Source organism: Fringilla coelebs (assembly GCF_963513975.1).
Source record: "Fringilla coelebs genome assembly, chromosome: 31".
In the NCBI taxonomy this organism is placed as follows: Eukaryota; Metazoa; Chordata; class Aves; order Passeriformes; family Fringillidae; genus Fringilla; species Fringilla coelebs.
In genome coordinates, this window is record NC_140057.1 from 2,610,275 (window position 1) to 2,630,629 (window position 20,355).

Consider the following 20,355-nt stretch of genomic DNA (forward strand, 5'->3'; position numbering starts at 1 on the left):
AGGCTTGGGGGAGGAATTTATATGGAAAGAATTCTCAGATCTGCAAAGCAAACTGCCCGCCTGAGCCCGATCTGAGGGGGTGCCTTCCCGGGAAGGGGAAGCAGTGGCAGGAGTGACCCCTGCCGCCCCTCGGCCAGGCAGAGCTGATCCAGAGCCCGCCTCGGCAGACCCCGCCTGCACAACCTCAGCATAAGATCCAGCCGCAATGTTTTTAGGAGAGGGACAGGGCACAGAAACAGCAGCCCCTGATTTGCAAAGCCTCCCCAAACTCTCATTTCCCGGACCCTCCCGACTCTCATCCTCCCCAGAACACGACCCCTGACCCCCCACAGTCTTGGAACACAACGAAAATCCGGAAGGCTTTTCCAGGAATTCCGGGGGTGGAGGATTCTGTGGAGGAATGTGGACGACCCGTCACAGCATCAGTGACACAGGGAATCCCGGAAGAAACAGAGGACACGACCGAAGCTGAAAGCTGATCCGATTCCCCTTTCCCGGGGATCGGGGTGCTGTCTGCACTGCCTGGAGAAACCTCGGACACGCCAGAAGGGAAGAAACCCCAAACAAAACCCAAGATCTCCCCAGAAGAGGACGAGGGCCCAACACCACTCAGAATTAAAGTCTCAAAACCAGGTGTTCTGTTTTGGCGTTCAAGAAAGTCTCTATTACGGTCATTTTCTTTAAAACTCTCCATTAAAGCTCTAGAGACAGGCATTAGTTTGGCTGCAGTCTCTTCCTTTTTGAGAGTGACTAGATTATAAATTTCCCAATTTATCTGGTCCCAAAAATCAAAGGTAAAAGCAGACTGCAAGTCTATATTTTGAGTATTCACTTTCACCCAGATTAATAAGTCTTTCAGTTCATGTTTTGAGATGTCTGAACATCCTTTATCTTGTAAAATTTTCTCAAGCTGGTAAAAAACGTCCCATTCTGTTTTAGATAAATGATTTCCCATCTCATTGCCCAGGAGCCCCGAAAATAGCTGCTTATTACTTACAAGGACATCAGATGCAGACAAAAAAAATGGTGAAGGGGATGATCTATTCCTCCTGTTAACAGCCTGGGCCTCCGGCGACCGAGTTGTCCATGATCATCTTTTTTAGTCCTCTAGTCTAACCAAGTTCCTCACAGAGGAGCACCCATTTATCACTGGTCGGGGGGGTGTGTACAAATCACAAACGGGACGGGACTGCTGTGGATGTGCCTTGAGCTGTTTTATTTTTCAGCATCAGTCTCATTACATGGGTATGACAATGGCAAGATGCCAGCAGCTCACATCCCAGGCAGGAGACAAAGAACTTAATGTTTCAACTTTCTCTATAAGTTTTTTGACCAATCACACAAAGCAGAAGCATATTGACAGTGTTTGTTCCATCTAACCTCTATAAGCACACGTACCTTTGGTTAAAACAATGCCTGCTTATTTCCAATACAATACCTGCTTGTGAGCCTTAAAACACAATGCACAGAGCTCCATTATTAAGCTTCAAACTTCCTAATATCTTGTTAGATAAACTTTTCTGTAGCCTAGGGAGTTATTATGGACAAGTGTTAATACACAGGCCATTGTTCTATTTGTCCTTGCTTTTCTACCTTTAAATAATTTTTCTGCTGATCTAATTCATGGCTACTGCTTAGCTGTAATCACAGTTCTGTTGTCTCTGAGGCCTGCCTTTTGCAGCTTTCCCAAAACTCACAGATTTTGTGAAATCCCACAATTCCCCCTTTAGGTTCACCTAAAAAGAAATTTAAAGGAGGCTCCTAAAGGAGGCCCCTTTGGAACAGCCCAAAGCTGCAGTGGGACACATGTTTGCCCGAGCTCCATGCTCCCTGTAAGATTCCATGCAGAGATTTGGGCAGACACATCCCAGTACAAATGAGATGCAGTCATTCCCTTCTCTGTCAAAATCCTAAGGCAGACCCAGGAGGCATCTTGAAAGTGGAACAAAATACTGGCTGGGAGGGGGCAAAAAGTGCACACAGCTCCTCTGCAAATCAACTCTGTTCACCTGTGGAATCATAATGCATGGCTTAGCTTGCTTTCCATGGGCTTTCCTTGCTTGTGACTCAGCACAGACATGTCCTCTGATAACAGACAGCACAGTGCCTTGACAGGAGCTTTTGCCTGGGCTCTCCACACTTGGCATGCTGAGGGTGGCATTTGAAAATCAAGGCAATTGCTGAACGGCCCTGAACTACCTTGAAATTCTCTTGCTGAAACACTGCATTGTTACCCAGAAGGGTTCCCTCCATTTGAAAGCAGCTCATTTTCCCCATTTCCAAGTCAGCTGCCATTACCCAGACAACTGGAGGGCTTAGAGAAGGAAGCATGACGCCTCAGCTTGGAAAGCCGGGCGTTGGCTCTCAGAGCCCCTTGAGCAGAGCCCTTTGGTGCCCCAAAGTTTGAAGAGAGGGCACTGTGAGGAAGATGTGCCATTGGAGCCCTCCTTTGCTTTTCAATACCAAGGGATTGGCAGCAAGGGGGGACAAGCAGGGCCTGGCCCCTCCTGCTGCCCCGCTGGGAGCTGCAGCTGGCACTGAGGGACACCAGGGCACACGGGAATACCATCTCTGCCAGGCAGCTGGGGCGCTGCAGGGCAGCTGCCAGGGGGTGCCTGGGCCAGGGGCAGGGCCCCTCTGGCAAGGGGGAGAGCCTTGGGCCGCTGGCAGGCAGCGCAAAGCCATCGAGGGGACGGCCCGGCCGCAGCGCACGGCTCCCAAGGCACCGGCCGGCTGAGGCACGGCGGGACACGGCAGGGAACATTCCAGGCCTCTGCAGGCTTTGGAGTCTGTATTGCCAGTCCCGCTGAAACCAAGGGCTGCAACAGAGAATCTTCTGCTTACTTCACCATCTTCCCCATCTTCATCATTCTGTCCTCCAGGTGGCCTAGGTCAGGCTGACAGCTCGCAGCACATCTGCTGAATGCCAGCTTCTTCTGTGCTAGCTTCATTCTTCTTATGACCACTCATTCATTTCTTCTTCAAGGAGAATTCTGAGCGTCCCCACATCAACCATACTCTTCTCTTATCTAAGCAATGCATCATGACGGGAGCTTTCTATGCTCTATAATCCTAACTAAAGAAAGCCTTGCCAAGAAAACCTCCAAACATTCCATGTCCCAGCTATGGCACAGCTCCTCTTCAAACTGAGCGGATGGCGGAAGCTCTACCTCAGGATGATCCATCCCCTTTTTCCCTCCTTGTGCTGGTGTTCACAGGGGTCCCAGGATGAGGGAAGAAAGAGAATCTTGACTCCAAGACTTCCAACTTCAGAAGGCTGATTTATTCTTTGATGATATCTATTATAATCAAATGATATATTCGAAGTATACTAAAAGAATAGAAGGAAGGATTTCATCAGAAGGCTTGCAAGGAAAGGGAAAGAATGGGATGATACTAAAATCTTGTGACTGACCAGACAGCCCCAGACAGCTGGGCTGGGATTGGCCATTCATAAGAAACAACCACATGAGACCAATCAAAGATGCACCTGTTGCATTCCACAGCAGCAGATAATTCTTGTTTCCATTGTGTTCCTGAGGCCTCTCAGCCTCTCAGGAGGAAAATCCTGGCAAAGGGATGTTTCAGAAAAGATCATGGCTACGCCTGCTCTCAGCTGGCAGGGCACAAGGGCCTCCTCAGCTGCAGGCATCTCCTCTCTGCTCTTCCTGCACTTGCTTTGCCCAGGTAAGGCGAGCAAAGCTGCTTGGCTCAGTGTGTTTGGGCTTCTCAAAGGGGCTGGCCACTCAGCTACAGCATGGCAAGGAAGGGAGTCTTACAACGCTCTGCATAGTTTAGAGTTTTAGTGTCACTGCGGCTGAAACAAAGTGTCCCCTGGCTACATCTATAGCCAGCAGTTTATATACAGACACAAATGGGACAGGGCTACTGTGAGAAGCATCTTGAGCTATTTATTTTTCCGCATCATTCTCATTACATGATTATGACAATGGAGAGATGCTAACAGCTCGATGTTTAGGCAGCAGGCCAAAGAAACTTAATGTTACAACATATCATAAAGTCATCTTAGCCAATTACCTAGAGCAAAAGCATACTGACAGTAGTTCTATCCAATCACCTTAAGCACCTGTAGCTTTGGTTAAAATAATTGTGGTTTATTCTTGAAGACAATGGCTTGAAGACAATAAGCAAATAAGAGACAAAGCACAGAGCACTATTCATACTTAACCTTCTAGATATTTACTTAAAATAAACTTTTTGCAACTTAAAAAGCCAAACGACACAGCTCTATTGTTTGATCTCCCATGACTTCGCTACTGCTTAGATATTCTTTCTGTTGTTTTAGCACTTCACAATTCTGCTGTATCTGAGGCCTGTCTTTTTACCACCTTCCTAAAACTCTCTTATTTTATGGATTCCCACAACTGGGATAGCTGCTGATTTATCTCCCTGCCCCCCTGTCTCTGTCTGCTGCCCGACAGTATCCAGCAAGGTGTGATAAGCATATGCCAAGGCCCAGCTCACTGCATTGATCTTTTTCTCCTTAGGCTCATCCTAGTACTTCTCTTTCAGGTATTTCCCCACCTCAGCTAGGTTCTGAATTTGTTCATGGGGAAAGTCCCAGACTATAGGGTCAGAGAATTTCTTCAGGATTTGGCCCATATCCTCCCATTTCCCACACCTCTTAGGATTTTCCACACCTGGGTCTACTCCTGGGTCAGGGGTGTCATCAGCCTGTCTAGAAATCTCATCCCTCATTCTAGAGAAGCAGCAGACTGTATAGAGGAAGCTTACCAGACTGAATACCAGAAAGAAGGTCTCTTTAATATTCAGGGGAAACTGAACATTCTCCAATAGTGATGTGACAGATTCAGAGAAGAAGAAGGAAAGCAAAGGCTGAAAAGCCTCACCCCGTGCTCCTCCTCTAACAAACTGGATGCAGAACCATTCATACCTGGAGCAGACCCCAGCATGTTTATAAACTTCTTACAAATCATTACCACCAAGCCCAGCAGGATAGCTATTGTGGTCACTGCCCCTCTGCTGTAAAAACTATGTATTAGGGACAATACTAGAGCTATTTCTGGATAAGAAAACAAACCTAGGGACCATAGAGGTATTAAAATCTCAAAAAAACCCTAGGGACTAGAAATGCATGCAAGCTTTCACCCCAGTAGACATTATGAATTCAAAAAGCATGGCTATTAACTGCTTTATATGAACATAGAGTAATGGCAACCCAAACACACTCAAAACCAGGGTTTTTCCACTCTCTCTCGAGCCCCACGCTCTGGGCACCAAAAATTTGTCCTGGTTTATGGCAAATTTGGGAGAGAATCGCCAAAGAGGGGCCCCTCCAGAAAGCAAACCCACACGGCCTCTCCCCCCAACCAGTTTGGGAAGAATTCCTGGGAGAGAAGTAGAAAGAACCTGTTTATTTAACAGGCACAGCACCCCCCAGCACACAAAATGAACAAAACCGGATGACACCACTGTTTCACCACTCAGAAAAAGATGACAAATTCAGAAAGTCTCTCCTGGGGTAGTCGCTCTGTTATCAGTCCCTCCAGCGCTGGGGCAGCTGCTGCAGCCACAAGGTGCAAACTCTTGGTGTTTCCCAGGTCCCAGTCCAGAGCAGGTTCGAGTAGATCCAAAACAGGAAAGGAGAAACAGTCCAGGAAGAAATCTGGACTGTTTAGCTAATCTAACTAATGAGAAGAAGCAAGAAGCAAGAAGCAAGCAGAGGCAAGAGCAAGCAGAAGCCAAAGCAAAAAGCAGAAACAGCACTGTGTACTGTCCCATCTGTATGTCCCGCTGGCCATGGGGGAGTGGCTGATAAGGAGCCAAAACAAAGCATTCCCTCTTCAGAGCCAGTCTTGAAGGCACAGAACATAATATCCAGCATAAACAGCACACACAAATGGGGATACAAGCATCCTAACGTCAGCCTAAAACACCATAGCAACCTGGTGATGGTTGCCATGGAAACTGACCACAGCAACAAGGGGCTGTGATGGTTGCCATAGAAACTGACCATAGCAACCAGGGGCTGGTGATGGTTTCCTGCTAAGGCTCAGATTTCTCACAGGCCCTCAGAGGGGTTCCATGGGAACTTTACAAGAGCCTCCAGGTTGTTCAAGAGCTGGAATGTCACAGACAGAGACAGGGGCTCCATGGAGACCTGCCAGGGCTTTCTGGCAGTGGTAAAGAGCTGTGTGGTCAGAGGCAGTCACAGCCATTCCATGGTGACATCCCAGGGGCCCTTGGGCTGCAAAGGCACTGATCTGTCACAGGCACTCACGGGGGCTCCATGGTGACATCCCAGGAGTCCCCAGGTTGCCCAAGAGCCAGGATGTCCCAGACACTCACAGGGGTTCCTGTCATGGGCAAAGTGGGAGATTCGGGCAAAAGCTTTATTTCTTTATTGGAGAAACTCCTGCTGAGAAGTTAGGTGGAGGAATGGCAGCCAACAGCCACCATGGATCCTCAAACCCCTGCAGGGCCCCTAGACTTCTAAAATTCCTTCTAAGAGAGGAGACTGGGTGTGGCTGGTTTCAATCCCAGCCCCAGAATTCCTCCAAGGTTTATGTATAAAAGATTGGAATTGAACCATAGCTCAGAGGGGCTCAGCACTGGCAGAGGCTGTGGGATGTCCCAGAGGTTGCTGTGTCACAGCAGCACCTCTGTGGCTGTGTCAGAGAGGCACAGAGCAGCTGTGATGTCAGCAAGGGGCTGTGTGACAGCACAGAGTGGGTTGTCTGAGGTCACAGGTTGGGCTATGACATCACGGAACTTTGTTGTGAGATGTCACTGAGCAGCTAGAGCATCACAGAGGAGATTCTGTGACATCACAGAGCAGGCTGTGACATCATGGCATGGCTGTGTGGCATCATAGAGCAGGCTGTGAGGTCAAAGTGTGTGCTGTGACATTACAGAGTGGCAGTATGACATCACAGAGAGGGTTTTCTGACATCACTGAAGGGGTTGTGACATCACAAAGCTGTCTGTGATATGAGAGAGTAGGGTCTGAGGCCATAGAACCATCATAGAGGGTGGCTGTGTGACATCAGAGAGTGGGTTGTGACATCACTGGGTGGCTGTGTAACATCATAGAGCGGGCTGTCACATCATGGAACAGACGGTGACATCACGGGGTGACTTTGTGACATCAGAGTCTTCTGTGACATCACAGAGCAGCTGTATGACATTCCAGGGTGACATCCCAGAGTTGGCTCTGTGACATCACAATGGTGGTGTGTGATGTCCCAGAGTGGGCTGTGAGATTACAGGAGGGCTGTGTGAGTTCACAGAGATTGCTGTGTGACATCACAGGGGCTGTGTGACATCCCAGGGGCTGTGTGAGGTCACTGGGGAGGTCACTCTGCCCTGTCCCCCCTCACAGTTCCCCCAGAGCAGTCCAACCCTGCTCGTGCACAGCGGGGTCCCCTGTCCCCCCGGGTCCCCCCGCCCCCGGCGCCGCAGCCTCCCCCAGAGGATGTTCCACGAGATCGACCCCAGAGCCTGACATGGGGACTGGGGGCCGCAGACATGGGGGGTGGGACAGGGGGACAGGGACCCCCCAGCAGCGGCCCCCAGGGCCAGAGCCTGGGCCAGGGCTCCTTCACCCTGTTACGAACAACGCCTTTAGAGCACTGAAAAAATCCCTGGCAAGGGATCAGCAAAAACCAGATTTAATATTGAGGGACAGCAGCACAAACGTTCCTTGGCAAGAGTCACTCTGCTCCTGACTGGATACTTCAGGCACACCAGGGAAACAAAGCACCAACAAAACCAAACAAAATCCGGGCAATCAAACCAGAAATGAACTGAGAACTGTCCCTGTGTGTGTGTGTGACACAAGGGCAGTGAGGACAAGGATAAAAGGAATACAGCCCAAAAGCTTAAAAGAGCTCAAAGATAAGAGGACTTAATTTTTACCTTAACGTTAACTGATACCTTCAACTTCACAATTTAGCAAAAGAACAGCACTTAACCTAACTTATAACCTATGACTTCGCAATTTAACAGAGGAATAACACTTTGCAATATTTTGCTTCACTCATAACGTATATTAAACATAAGATCTTTGCAAAGGAACAACTCTTAGAAGCCTTTAACTTCACTTAGACCCTGTGATTTAACCTCACCTAGAGGCCTGTCTGACTCAGCTATCCAAGGCACTCAAACCCCTCTGAGAGCAGCATTTCTGCCACATTTCTCCAGCACAGGCACTCCTGTGTGCACACAGACACAAAGAGTCAGTGTAAGGCACCTGGGAGAAATTCCCCTCAGGGCAGGGAATGCTCACTGCTGATGCTTTGGCATCTCCCCAGCAGGTGAAGGGTTGAGCCTGGAGGAGTGGGGGGATCGGCCCAGGCTCTGTCGTTGTTTGGGATCCCCGAGTGCAGCAAACCGGAGAGTTCTCGGCTGGGAGAGGCCCCACTCAGAGGGAGTCGCTGGCCCAGGAGAGCTCCAAGGGCTCCTTTTGGAGCGCTGTTTGCAGGGCCCCACGAGAGGGGCTTCAGTCCCAGCAATGGCTCATCCTGGCCACACTTGGCATCAGCAGCTTTCTTTGGCAGTGTGAGAACAGGGATGTTGTGCCACGGAGGGAACAAAACCAGTTCCCAGGGCTGCTCCTAAAGGAGCCAGGAGCTGTTTGGGCAGCAGCAGTGCCTGGAGCAGACAGTGTTTGTGATGAGCTGCAGAGGAGCTGAGCCCAGGGGCTGGTGGCCAAGGCCGAGCCCCAAGGAGTATTTCTCAGCTGGCAGGGCGGCCTGAGAAGGGGAGGGGGGAATGCAGCAGCACAGGGCCATGGAACCAAGGGACCCTTGTGACACTGTAGGGCCCTGTGAGACCAAGGGAGCCTTGTGACACTGTGGGGTCTCATGGAACGAAGGGGGCTGTACTGACACTGTGTGGCTCCATGGAATGTAGGGATCATTGTGACACTGAGAGGCCCCATCAAACCAAGGGACCATTGTGACACCAGGAGGCCTCCTGGAACTGTGGAGCTGATTATGGCACTTTGGGGTGTCATGGGACCATGGGGCCATAGTGACACTGCACGACCCCATGGATGCAAAGGTCCATTGTGACATTGCAAGGCCTCATGGAACCACGGAGACCATTAAGTCACTTCACAGCATCATGGAACCAAGGGGCCATTGTGACACTGTGGGGCTCTATGGAACCAGTGAGACCATTTTGATGCTGAGGGGACTTGTGGGATCATGGAGACCATTGTGACACTATGAGGGCCCATGGAATAAGCAAAGCATTGTGACACTGTGAGGCCTCATGGAACCTGTGAGACCATTGTGACCCTGGGGATCCCCACAGAACCAAGAGGACCATTGTGATATTGTGAGGCCTTGAGGAACCAAGAGGCCTTTGTGACACTGCAGAGCTGCATGGAACCAAAGGTCCATTGTGACACTGCAGGGCCTCATGTCATCAGTGGTCCATTGTGACACTGTGGAGCCAAAGGAGACCATTGAGACAATTCAAACCGCCAGGGTCCAAAGGTCCACTGTGATATTGCAGGGCTCATGGTATAGAGGCATCACGTGACATTGTAGGGCCTAGGGAACAATGGAGACAATTGTGACACTGGTAGAACCCATGGAATCAAGTCACCTTTATGCACTGAGGGGCCCTGTGGATCCAAGGCACCATTGTGACACTCTGGAGCCCCATAAAACCAAGAGTACACAGAACAGGTCTGCCTGGTTTGGCCTCCCATGGACTGCCTGACTGGTTCAGCACACCTTGGCATGTTGAGGGTCTCTTCTCATCTGCGGCTGAAACACTGGGGCTCTGTGCTTTCCTTCCTATGGAAAAGAACTGTCCTTCTCCTCCAGGCACCCATGGCCAGAATTGGGGTTTCACGTCCAAATTTCCTTATATCCAGGAATTGTTCCCATAGGAATGTTGCCAGAACAAGTCTGGCTAGCAATGGTTTCAAGTGGGTCAGGTCTCATCCAGTCCCAAAACACTGGGGAAGGCTCCATGCTTTCCTTTCTATGGGAAAGAATTTTTCTTCTTGCCCAGGTGCCCATGGCCAAAATTGGGATTTCACCTCCAACATTGCCTGCTGTGACTGACTGGAGGAGATTGTTGGCTCCAAACATTTTGTGTGTGGAGGATGAACAGGCAGGTCCAGCCTTGCCCGACCCTGGAACCCCAATGCCCCCAGAGCCTCTACCCCAGCCCAGCAGTGTCTGCCAGTCCCTGGCACAGCACAGGCAATGCTCCACAGGCACAGCACAGGCAATGCTCCACAGCCACCTCTGGAGCCCCCAGCACAGCTCCTGAGTGACCAAATGAGCTCAAGTCCCACCTGGGGGAAGGGCCCAGGAAGACCAAGGGGTATTGAAGGTTGACCATGAGGCACGCACACATCTTGACCCTACCTCCTCTTGGAATTTCTGTCTGAATGCCGCTGAAATCCAGCAGTTGGTAGCAGTGGTGTATTACTTTAATTTTTTTTTGTCTTTCTTTCTTTCTGTGTCTTCTTCTGATTCCCTCCTCTTGCAAATTTTGGTTAAGTTAAAAGTGAACAGGCTAAAAGTTTGTGAAGTTGAATAGGCCAAGTTAAAGCTTTAGGAAGTGTTTTCTGTTGATTGATATTATAATAAACCATTTGCCAAGTTCCTCTAATTTTCTCATGTTGCTAGTAAAGGCGGTTTGGTTGTTTTGAACTCCTGATAATCTCATCCGTATTTCTCTAGCATATCGAACTTAGAGGACACAAACAATTGTAATTCCTTTTAAACGCCTCCTCGAAAGAGTTGTTTGGGGGATGGGATTCAGGGCTTGTCCGTCCTGCTTGGCACAGCCCAGGCAGGGCTTTCCCAGCCACATTCCACACTCCATTTCCCAGCTGGAGCCACTGGTGCCTCTGAGTGCTGCTTGGCCAGCCCCAGGGATGCTCTCCTTGTCTGCCCATTGCCCCATGGCCTCTGGGCAGGGATGGCCTCAGTGGGGGCTGCTGACATCCTCAGCCACTTGGAGGCTGCTGCTGCATTTCACTGCTCCAGAGGCTTGTTCAGCATTCAGCTCTTCATTGCAGGAATTCAGTGCCCCAGGGCTCATTAACATTCAGAACACCTTAACAAGCCAAGCCTCTGGGAATAATTTGATTTACGTTTCCAAAACTTATGTAGTTAATTAAACAGATTTCAGAAGTATATTCAAACTCAATATATTACACTTAAAAGACAATGAGAAATAATTTCTTAGGTCCTGTTGAGGTTTGTTTTTCCTGTTAATTCATTGGTATGTGCAATCTCTCCAGTTGGCACTGAATCCAAGTACCTCCTCATGCAGTTTGAATAGATATGAAAATCAAGACCCTTCATGGCTGACAATCAATAAAGACTCTGTCCCTGCCCCCAGCCCACCATTTCCCCCATCCAAGGCCTGGCACTCAGAGCAGCCTTTGTGCAAATCTGAGCTGCCTCCAGCCCAGGCTGCACCTGCAGCTTTCAGTTCCTTGGCTCCAACTCCCACCTGCTTTCCTTGGAGAAGGAGCTGCCCGAGACACAGAGGGATGTTCATTTCTTGTCAGCCAGCAAAGCCAAGGGAAGGCACAGCTCCATCAAATGCAAAAGTCATTCTTCTCCCTGGCTCTGCCCTGACCCTGATCCCCACAGCCCATCCTGTTTCCTTCATCCCTGCATTGCCAGGGACTTTCTGGGACAAGGGAGCTCTCCTCTGGCTATGGAGGGAGGTCCAAGTGCAGCCACTGGAGTGAGACCCACAACTCATCAGGTTTGTGTCCTTTGAGGGACCAGGAACTGGTGGGACTCAGAGGCACAGAAAGTTTTTCTTCATGGCACACATAAAAACATAAAATGATAAAATTTAAAAACATCAAAGCACTTTCTCTCAACTACTTGTGACATCTCAGCAATATCTGACATGTCCACCACACACAAGGCATTGTCATACAGGAAGGATTTTAGACAAAGACATAAGAAGCAATGACATAAAAGATAAAATAACATCTAAGATGCTGACTAAGGTGGTATTTAAAATTCTGAAAGATTTGGGCAGCTCCCTGAAGTTCAAAGCATGAAGCCAGTCAAGGGAGATGTGTTGGAATGGCCAGAGGAAAGCGGCAGAAGGAAATCTGGGAGCAAAGGGAAGGACATAAATCCAGCTGGTCTAAATGAAGAGATGCCCTTAGACATGGCCATTTAAACAGGAGAGCTGGAAACACTGGAAGGAAAAAGATAACGAAATATTAGACTGGATGTTGGTGGCAAAGGTCAAGGGAAACATCAGGGTTTTTTTTCTCCTGCCATCAGTAGAAGAATCCTGCAGATTCAGGAAATTCCTGCTCTTGGTGTGAAAACTTTGCCATTTCTAAAAAGCACACAGATGACCGAGATACTAAAGATTCGCTTGTATATTATGGAACTAACAGGTATTCAAACCTGTACCCTTTTCCAGGCAGACACCAGTTGTGTGCCCATGAACAAGCAGTGCCACTTGTGCCCTGAGGTGCCCAGCTGGGACTGGATTTCTCTCCGAGAGCACCTGAGGGAGAGCAGAGCACCTTGCAAGCTGCAGGTCCCGGACAGCCCAACAGGGCTCCTGTCCCATCAACATCTGCTCTGCTCCAGCCTGAAACAGGGCCCAGCATGGTGCCGGGATCATCAGAGAGCTGAGGTGTGTGCTGGAATTCAATGCCCTCCCCATCCCACAGCAGCCCTGCATTTCCCTGCTCCAGCCTTGGTCTCCAGCACAGCCATGGAGGCTCTCTGGGCTCTGGACTGTTCCCAAGGGCAGCTGAGCTCTGCCTTTGGCACACTCAGCCCTGGCCAGTGCAGGCCATGCTCAGCAATTCCCTATCTGTGCCTGGCCTTGCTGTCAGCCCCGGCAGCGGCTGCGTGGCCCCTTTGTGGCCCTGTGCTGGCCCAGCCATAGTGGCACAGCCCCTGTGCAGGCCCAGCCCAGGCCAGGAGCATTGCGGCTGGGAAGGGCCCCTGTGCCGTGGTGCCCACAGCAGCCTTGGGGCTCTGTGCCCCATGGCCTCCCTGCTGGGCAGCCTCTGCCAGCTCCTGCAGAGCCCGTGGCACCTGTGGGCCTGCACAGACAGCCCTGCCCCGGGCTCTGCCCACCTCTGGGCCAGCAGAGAGGCAGCCAGGGCTGGCCATGGCCAGGAACAGGCCCTGAGCCCTGCTGGAGGATGGAGCTGGGCCACGGCCAAACTCAGCCCAGGGCAAAGCTGGGCTCAGCAGCCAGGGCTGCCAAGGGCTGTAGACAGAGGCTGTCGCTGACAAATGTCCTTGGCCTCCTCCCTGCTCTGTCCATGCCCCCAAGGGCACAGAGCAGCCTCCTCTCTGGGGCACTTGCCTGTTTTCAATGCCTTGCACAGGCGCTGGCCCTGCCCCACAAGGCCTGGCCTGAGTCCTGCCCCTGCACGCTCAGCCAGGCTGAGATGGACACTGATGGTGTCTGTGCCAGGCTCTCTGAGCCCAGCCCAGCTCCCTGCAAGCTCTGCCAGCTGCCCTGAGCTCTGGGCAGCACCAAGGCCTCTGGCCAGCCCAGCCCAGCCCAGCCCAGCCGGCTCTGGCCCCACAGCTCTGCTCAGGCCAGGCTGCTCTGGGCACTGGCCCCACGGCCTCAGCCCCTGGCAAGGGCACAGCAGCAGCTGCAGCTGCCACAGGACTCAGCCCCAGCCATGGAGGAAGGCGCTTGGCCAAGGCCAAAGGAGGCTCCCTGGGTGCCCTGCTCCCCTCTGGCTGAGGTGCTGAGAGCTCTGCAGCCCCTGCTGCCATCCCATCTGCCCAGGGCAGCACAAGAGCCCCAGCCTTGGGGCCCTGCAGAGCTGCTCCTGCTCCAGACCCAGGGCGCATCCCAAAGCTGGGGCAGTCACAAAACTGTGCCCATTTTTGTTCCTTGCTGCTCTGATGGGGATGTATCCTCAGCCACTTGGAGGTTGCTGATGAATTTTACTACACCAGAGGCCTCTTCTTTCTTGAGCTCTTCAGTTCAGGAATTCAGTTAGAAAAGCTCATTAACATTTGTTCAAAATAAACAAGCAAGAAAAGCCCCATGGAATCACTGAAATTTTCAATTCTTCTGTAGTTAATTACACAAATTTCAGAAGTGTATTCAATGTGGATATAGTATATTGAAAACATATGTTTTGTCCTGTTATCTTTTCTTGAGTAATATCAGCAAAATTGAATTGATATTGACCCCCAGCATATCCAAATGCAGTCTGAATAGATATGAAAATCAAGACCCTCCATGGCTGACAATCAATTACACTTTGTCCCCACCATTTCCATCATCCAACCCCTGGGATTCCAATGGATCAGGAATGCTGTGGCCAGCAGAAGCAGGGCAGTGATTCTTCCCCTGTCGTCAGCACTGGTTGGGCAGCACAGTGTTAGGTCATAAGAACTGGCTGCCCAGGGAGGTGGATGAGTGACCATTCCTGGATGTGTTTAGGGAAAGACTGGATGTGACACTCAGTGCCATGGTCTGGGTGACAAGGTGGTGTTGGGTCCCAGGCTGGACTTGATGCTCTCCAAGGTCATTTCCAGCCTGGCTGATTCTCTGATGATTGTGACACTGCAGGGCCCTGGGGAAGCAAGGGACCATTGTGACACTGCGGGGCCTGGTGGCGCTAAGAGGATCATGGTGGCACTGTGTACGACATGGCAGCACAGAGCCAAGGGGCCATGGTGCCACTGTGGGGCTGAATGGAAGCAAGGAGTCCATGGTGACAGTCTGGGTCCTGGTGGAACCACAGAGGCCACCATGACACTGCAGGGCTTTGTTGAACCAAGGGGCCATTGTGCCACTGGGAACCAAGGAGACCCTTGGGAGAGCCTGGGGACAATGGAATCAAGGGGCCATTGCTCCATTGCAGGGAACCCTAGGAACTGAGGGAACAATTGTGACACTGTGGTGCCCCATGGAACCAAGGGTCCCTGGTGACACTGCAGGATCTTGTGTCATCAGGGCTCCATTGTGACACTGCAGCACCAAGGAATTCATTGTAGTACTCTGAGGCTTCATGGAACCAAGAAGCCACGGTGACCCTGCAGGGCCTTGTGGAACCATACAGAGCATTGTGACAGAGCAGGACCTGGTGTCATGATGGGGCCATTGTGACACTGCAGGGCCCCATGGTACCAAGGGGCCAGTGCTGCTCCTCAGGGACTCCTGGAATGACAGAAACATGTTTTTCTGTCATGGTGAAAAACATGGTGGCCCTTGGGACCAAGAGGCCATTGTGACACTGTGGAACCAAGGAGAGAATTGCTGCACTGCCAGACCTCATGGAATCAAAGACCCATTGTCACCCTGCAGGGCCTTGGGGGACTAAGGGCCATTATGACACTGTGGGGCACAAGGATCCAAGGGACTTTGTGACACCATGGGGTGCCATGGAACCAAAGGGACATTGTGACACTGGGAGGCCTCAAGGAATCATGGAGACTATTGGGACACTCTGGGGCCTCAATGAACTGTGGTGACACCAAGTTGGCTGGGAGTTATGATCTGCTGGAGGGTAGGAGAGCTCTGCACAGGGCCCTGGACAGGCTGGATCCAGGGACCAAATCCAACAAGGTCAGGTTTAACAGGTTTTCCCCTGTGCTCAGCCCTGGTTGGGCAGCACCTGGAGTGCTGTGTCCAGTCCTGAACCCCCTAATTTAGGAAGGACATGGAGGGGCTGGAGTGTGTCCAGAGAAGGGCAACAAGGCCGGTTAGGGGTCAGGAACACAAGTGCTCTGAGGAGCAGCTGAGAAAGCTGGTGTTGTTTATCTTGGAGAAGAGAAGGCTCAGGGAGACAAGGTGGTGTTAGGGCAGAGCTTGGACTTGATGATCTCCAAGGTCTTTTCCAACCTGGCTGATTCTGAGGTTCTCTGAAGCCACCCTTGGAGCAGTTGCAGGATGAGCCCTGGGCCTCCTCTTGAGAAGCTCCAGCAGCCCAGGTCCGCCAGCTTCTCCTGCCAGCCTCAAAGCCCATCCTGTCAGTCCTGCAGAGCCTCTGCAACTCCTCCTCATTGCCCAGAACAGGGAGCCCCAGAGCCAGACACAGCAGCCCAGATGTGCCCCCCTGGCCTGTGGCACTTCTGGCAAGGGAGCAGCAGGACGCACTGCAGGAGCCTGCAGACAATTCCTGCAGCACTTGTAGGATGATCCTGCTGCCCAAGGGATGTTCCCATGGTACCAAGTCAGGAACTGCAATGGGGAGTGGGGCCAGAGAGGAAAGGGCAAACAGGGATGGGCTGTTTGCAGGGGAGAGAGCTGGGGTGGGCAAGAGGAAGAAATTTGTAGCAGGAAGAGTAAAGAAAGCAGATGTGAAGCAAAGGAAATGCTCAGGGCATTTTGGGGGTGGCTGCCAGGCAGCCCTGGCTCTGAGCAACAGTGTCTGCAGTGGGACAGGAAAGTCCCAGCTGATGGGAACAAACTTTCTGGCTGACTGCAGAGGCCAGGACAAAGCTGAGTGGTTTCCCTGGTGTCCCCCAGCCCTTGCTGACCCCAGGGACTGGTGGCATTTGTTCTCCCTCAGGTTCATGTCCCCACACCAACAGCATGGGTGTGCTCCCACCTGCTCTGTGCAATGCAAACAGGGGCTGCTGAGCCAGTGCTGCCGTGTCTGTGCCTGCAAGGATGGGGCACCTGTGTGAGTTGGGGGAGAGGCCAGGGCTGCAGAGGGGAGATGTTGTTGGCAGCTCCATGAGGATGCTCTGGGACGCTGCCCTGGGCTGTCCAGTGCACTGGGGATGGATCAGCCCCTGCTCTGCTGCTCCTTCCCGTCTTCCCCAGGGCCCTTGCAGAGCACCAGCCATGCTGTTTGCCCCCAGCCTGCCCACGGCCAGCCTGGGGCTGCTCACGGGGGTTTTCTGTGCTCAGCATTGGCCTCGCTGTGTTCTTGAGAGAGCCTGGGCAAGGAGACTGGAGCCCCCAGGACCTGGCCTGAGGCATCAGTGCTGCCCCAGCAGTGCCCCATGGCCTGTCCCTGCTGCAGCCCCTTCACTGCCACCTCAGGACTGTGCCCAGCCCCGAGAGCACTCAGGCCCTACAGCAATACCAGGGCCACCAGGGCAGTGGGGCAGGGCCACGGGAGCAGCACTGGCAACACCAAGTGCTGCTGCTGCTGGGCACAGCTGCTGTGCCAGCACTGATCTGCCCCCAGCTCTGCTCATAGACATTGCTGCTGCAGCTCCAGAGAAGGCAACAAAAGGGCATCTCTGCAGAAAACTTTGCTGGGAGATCTTTTAGTTCCTTTAAAGGCACAGAGAGCACAGTCCCTCATTGACAGAGTCTGTAGCCACAGGAAAGGTGGAGAGAAACTAAATGAACAATGGCACAAACAATGACTTTTTTTTTTGTGGATTATAGTTTAAAAGTAAAACAAATAAAAAACCTCCAAAATGAAATGTACAAGAAGTATGAAGGATGAGTTTAGTACAAGTGATTTGCAGAAACTGGCCAGCAGTTTAATGTTTCTGAAAGCATCCAGTCATCAGTGTCCGCACTGCGCCCTTGAGCTCCTGATTCCTCAAGCTGTAGATGAGGGGTTTCAGGGCTGGAGGCACCACTGAGTACAGAACTGACAGTGCCAGATCCACGGATGGGGAGGAGATGGAGGGGGGCTTCAGGTAGGCAAACATGACAGTGCTGACAAACAGGGAGACCACAGCCAGGTGAGGGAGGCAGGTGGAAAACGCTTTGGGCCGTCCCTGCTCTGAGGGGATCCTCAGCACAGCCTTGAAGATCTGCACATAGGAGAAAACAATGAACACAAAGCAGCCAAATACCAAACAGACACTAACTGTAAGGAGCCCATGTTCCCTGAGGTAGGATTTGGAGCAGGAGAGCTTGAGGATCGGGGGGATTTCACAGAAGAACTGGCCCAGGGCATTGCCATGGCACAGAGGCAGGGAAAATGTACTGGCTGTGTGCAGCAGTGAATACAGAAAGGCACTGGCCCAGGCAGCTGCTGCCATGTGGGCACAAGCTCTGCTGCCCAGGAGGGTCCCGTAGTGCAGGGGTTTGCAGATGGACACGTAGCGGTCGTAGCACATGATGGTGAGGAGGAAATACTCTGCTGAGATGAAGAAATAAAAAAGAAGGACCTGTGCAGCACATCCTTTGTAGTAGATGGTCCTGGTGTCCCAGAGGGAATTGTGCATGGCTTTGGGGACAGTGGTGCAGATGGAGCCCAGGTCAGTGAGGGCCAGGTTGAGCAGGAAGAGAAACATGGGTGTGTGCAGTTGGTGGCTGCAGGCTACGGCGCTGATGATGAAGCTGTTGCCCAGGAGGGCAGCCAGGGAGATGCCCAGCAAGAGGCAGAAGTGCAGGAGCTGCAGCTGCTGTGTGTCTGCCAGTGCCAGCAGGAGGAAGTGGCTGATGGAGCTGCTGTTGGACATTTCTTCCTTCTGCCCATGGAGTCCTGGTCAAGGAGGACACAGTGACACATTTTGCTGAGCAATGTCCAAGCCCTTTTTCCCAGCCCTGCCCCTGCTGCTCTGTCCCACCCCATTTTCCTTTTCTCAGAGCCCTTCCTTCAGCCCCATGCCTGGAGCTCTGCTGGGATCTGGCCCCATTGCTGTGATGAGCAGGGGCTCTGCCCATGGACACCGAGGGGTCAGCTCTGCTCTGCAGCACTGGGGTCATGAGAATGAGAACGGGGCCAGTCCTGGGCTTGGACGTCATCAGCCCAGACTACTCCTGAGGCAGAGGAGCTCAGCAGCACCTCCCGTCCCAGGGCTAAGGGCAGTGATAGCCAAAGGCAGTTTAAGATGGTTTCCTGCTGTGCCCAGGGAGATCAGAGAGAACTGTGCAAAGCAAGAGCAGTGGCTGCAACTCAGTGAAGGGTGAGGGGAGCTGCTTGTCGCTCCATCTGTCCCCAGCTGCCCTTTCTGAGATCCAGGGCAGTCCCTGTGTTCCCCTGGAAATCAGCCTGACACAGCTGAGGGCACAGAGACCCACAGCAGAGCAAGCTGGCTCAGCCTTTCTCAGTCTCAGCCCCCCTCTGGCCAAGGACACTCCTGTCCCCTGGAGTCCCCTGGAGGTAGCTCACAGCTTGGATGGCATCCTGAGGACACAACAAGGCTTATGTCCATGGCACTGCTTGAGGAGAGTGGGCTCATTGCCAGCCTCCCAGCCTGCCTTGCCCAGAGCTCCCCGGCCACAGGGAGCTGGGACACCCCATTGCTGTGCTCAGCCTGCACAGGAGGAGCCCAAGGACTAGGCCTGACCCTGCAGCTGGAACTGCCATTCCAGAGAGACCCTCAGCAATGCCAGGAGCACCTGGGCAAGGCAAGGAGAGAGACCCAGGCTTGAGGAAAAGCTTTTCCCTGCCCAGCCCTGCCCAGCCCCTGCCAGGCAGCAGCAGGGCAGGACAGTGGCCCTCAGGCCCTGGTCAGCAAGGAATGGGCACATGGCCGGAGAGATGCCCTTCATCTCTGGAGCTGCTCTGCTGGCCCAGGAGGGACTGAGGGCCCCAGCCCCTGGGATGAGGGCTGTGCTGGCTGGGAGGGGACACAAGAGCTGTGCTGCTCAGGACAGTGTCTGCCCTGCAGGGCAGGGCTGGCAGGTGCCACATCTGCCCTGCAGCAGGGCTTCCCTCAGCACTGCCTCCCTCCCTCCCTGCCTACAGCTCTGCTGCTGGAGCTGTGCCAGCCCGAGCTGCTCCTGTGGCCCCGGGCTCCTTCCCTGACAGAGCTGCCAGAACCCAGCCCAGCCCCTGGGCCAGCCCTGCCCTGCAGCTGCTTGGGGCTGCAGGGACTAAAGAGCAGCTCCCCTGGCCTGGGCACCATGGAAAGGTGATGCTGCATGGATCTGGAGGCTGGGCAGGTGCCGGCACTTGCTGAGGTTCCCAGGAAAACTCAGTGTGATGGTTTAAGAGCGTCAGCCCCTGCTCTACTCTGCACAGCTGAGTTTCCATTGCCACCAAGCTGAGCCAGGGAAAAGTGGGAGCACAGATTCAGGAAAGCAGAGACCCCAGCAGGAAACCCCTTGCCCTGAATGAGCTCATGAAAATTCCCCCCAGGGATGACCTGGGCATGAACTAGAGCTCTGAGCAGCCCTGGCCTGCACAGCACCCTCTCCAAAGCAGCAGGACCTGCCCTGGCAGGAGTCAGTCTTGCACCCACAGCTCCCCTGTGCCATCCATGGGGAGCTCCCAGGCGGGCTGAGAGCTGCCCCTGGCAGGTGGCACTTCCCCTGGGCTGACCAAGAGCCCTGAGGGCTGCAGGACCTGTTATGCAGGACAGCTCTGGGCAGCCCTGGCTGCAGCCCCAGCTTCACCCCCTGCAGCCGTCCCTGGCAGCAGGAGCCGTCCTGCCCTGTCCCTCTGAGGGTGCCCACGGCAGCCCCACTCAGGAGCACATCCTCCCCCAAAGCAGAAATGGCAGC

The 20,355-nt window shown here is 52.8% G+C and overlaps 1 protein-coding gene across 1 annotated transcript; it reads right to left on the reverse strand.

The window, feature by feature from the left end:
* Positions 1-17,432: 17,432 nt before the first annotated feature.
* On the reverse strand, positions 17,433-18,365 carry LOC311164367 (olfactory receptor 14C36-like; the record flags this gene model as incomplete). The annotated part of the gene is made up of 1 exon (XM_084223805.1): positions 17,433-18,365. One exon carries the CDS (start codon positions 18,363-18,365, stop codon positions 17,433-17,435), a length of 933 nt encoding a protein of 310 aa, XP_084079931.1.
* Between the last annotated feature and the right edge of the window lie 1,990 nt (positions 18,366-20,355).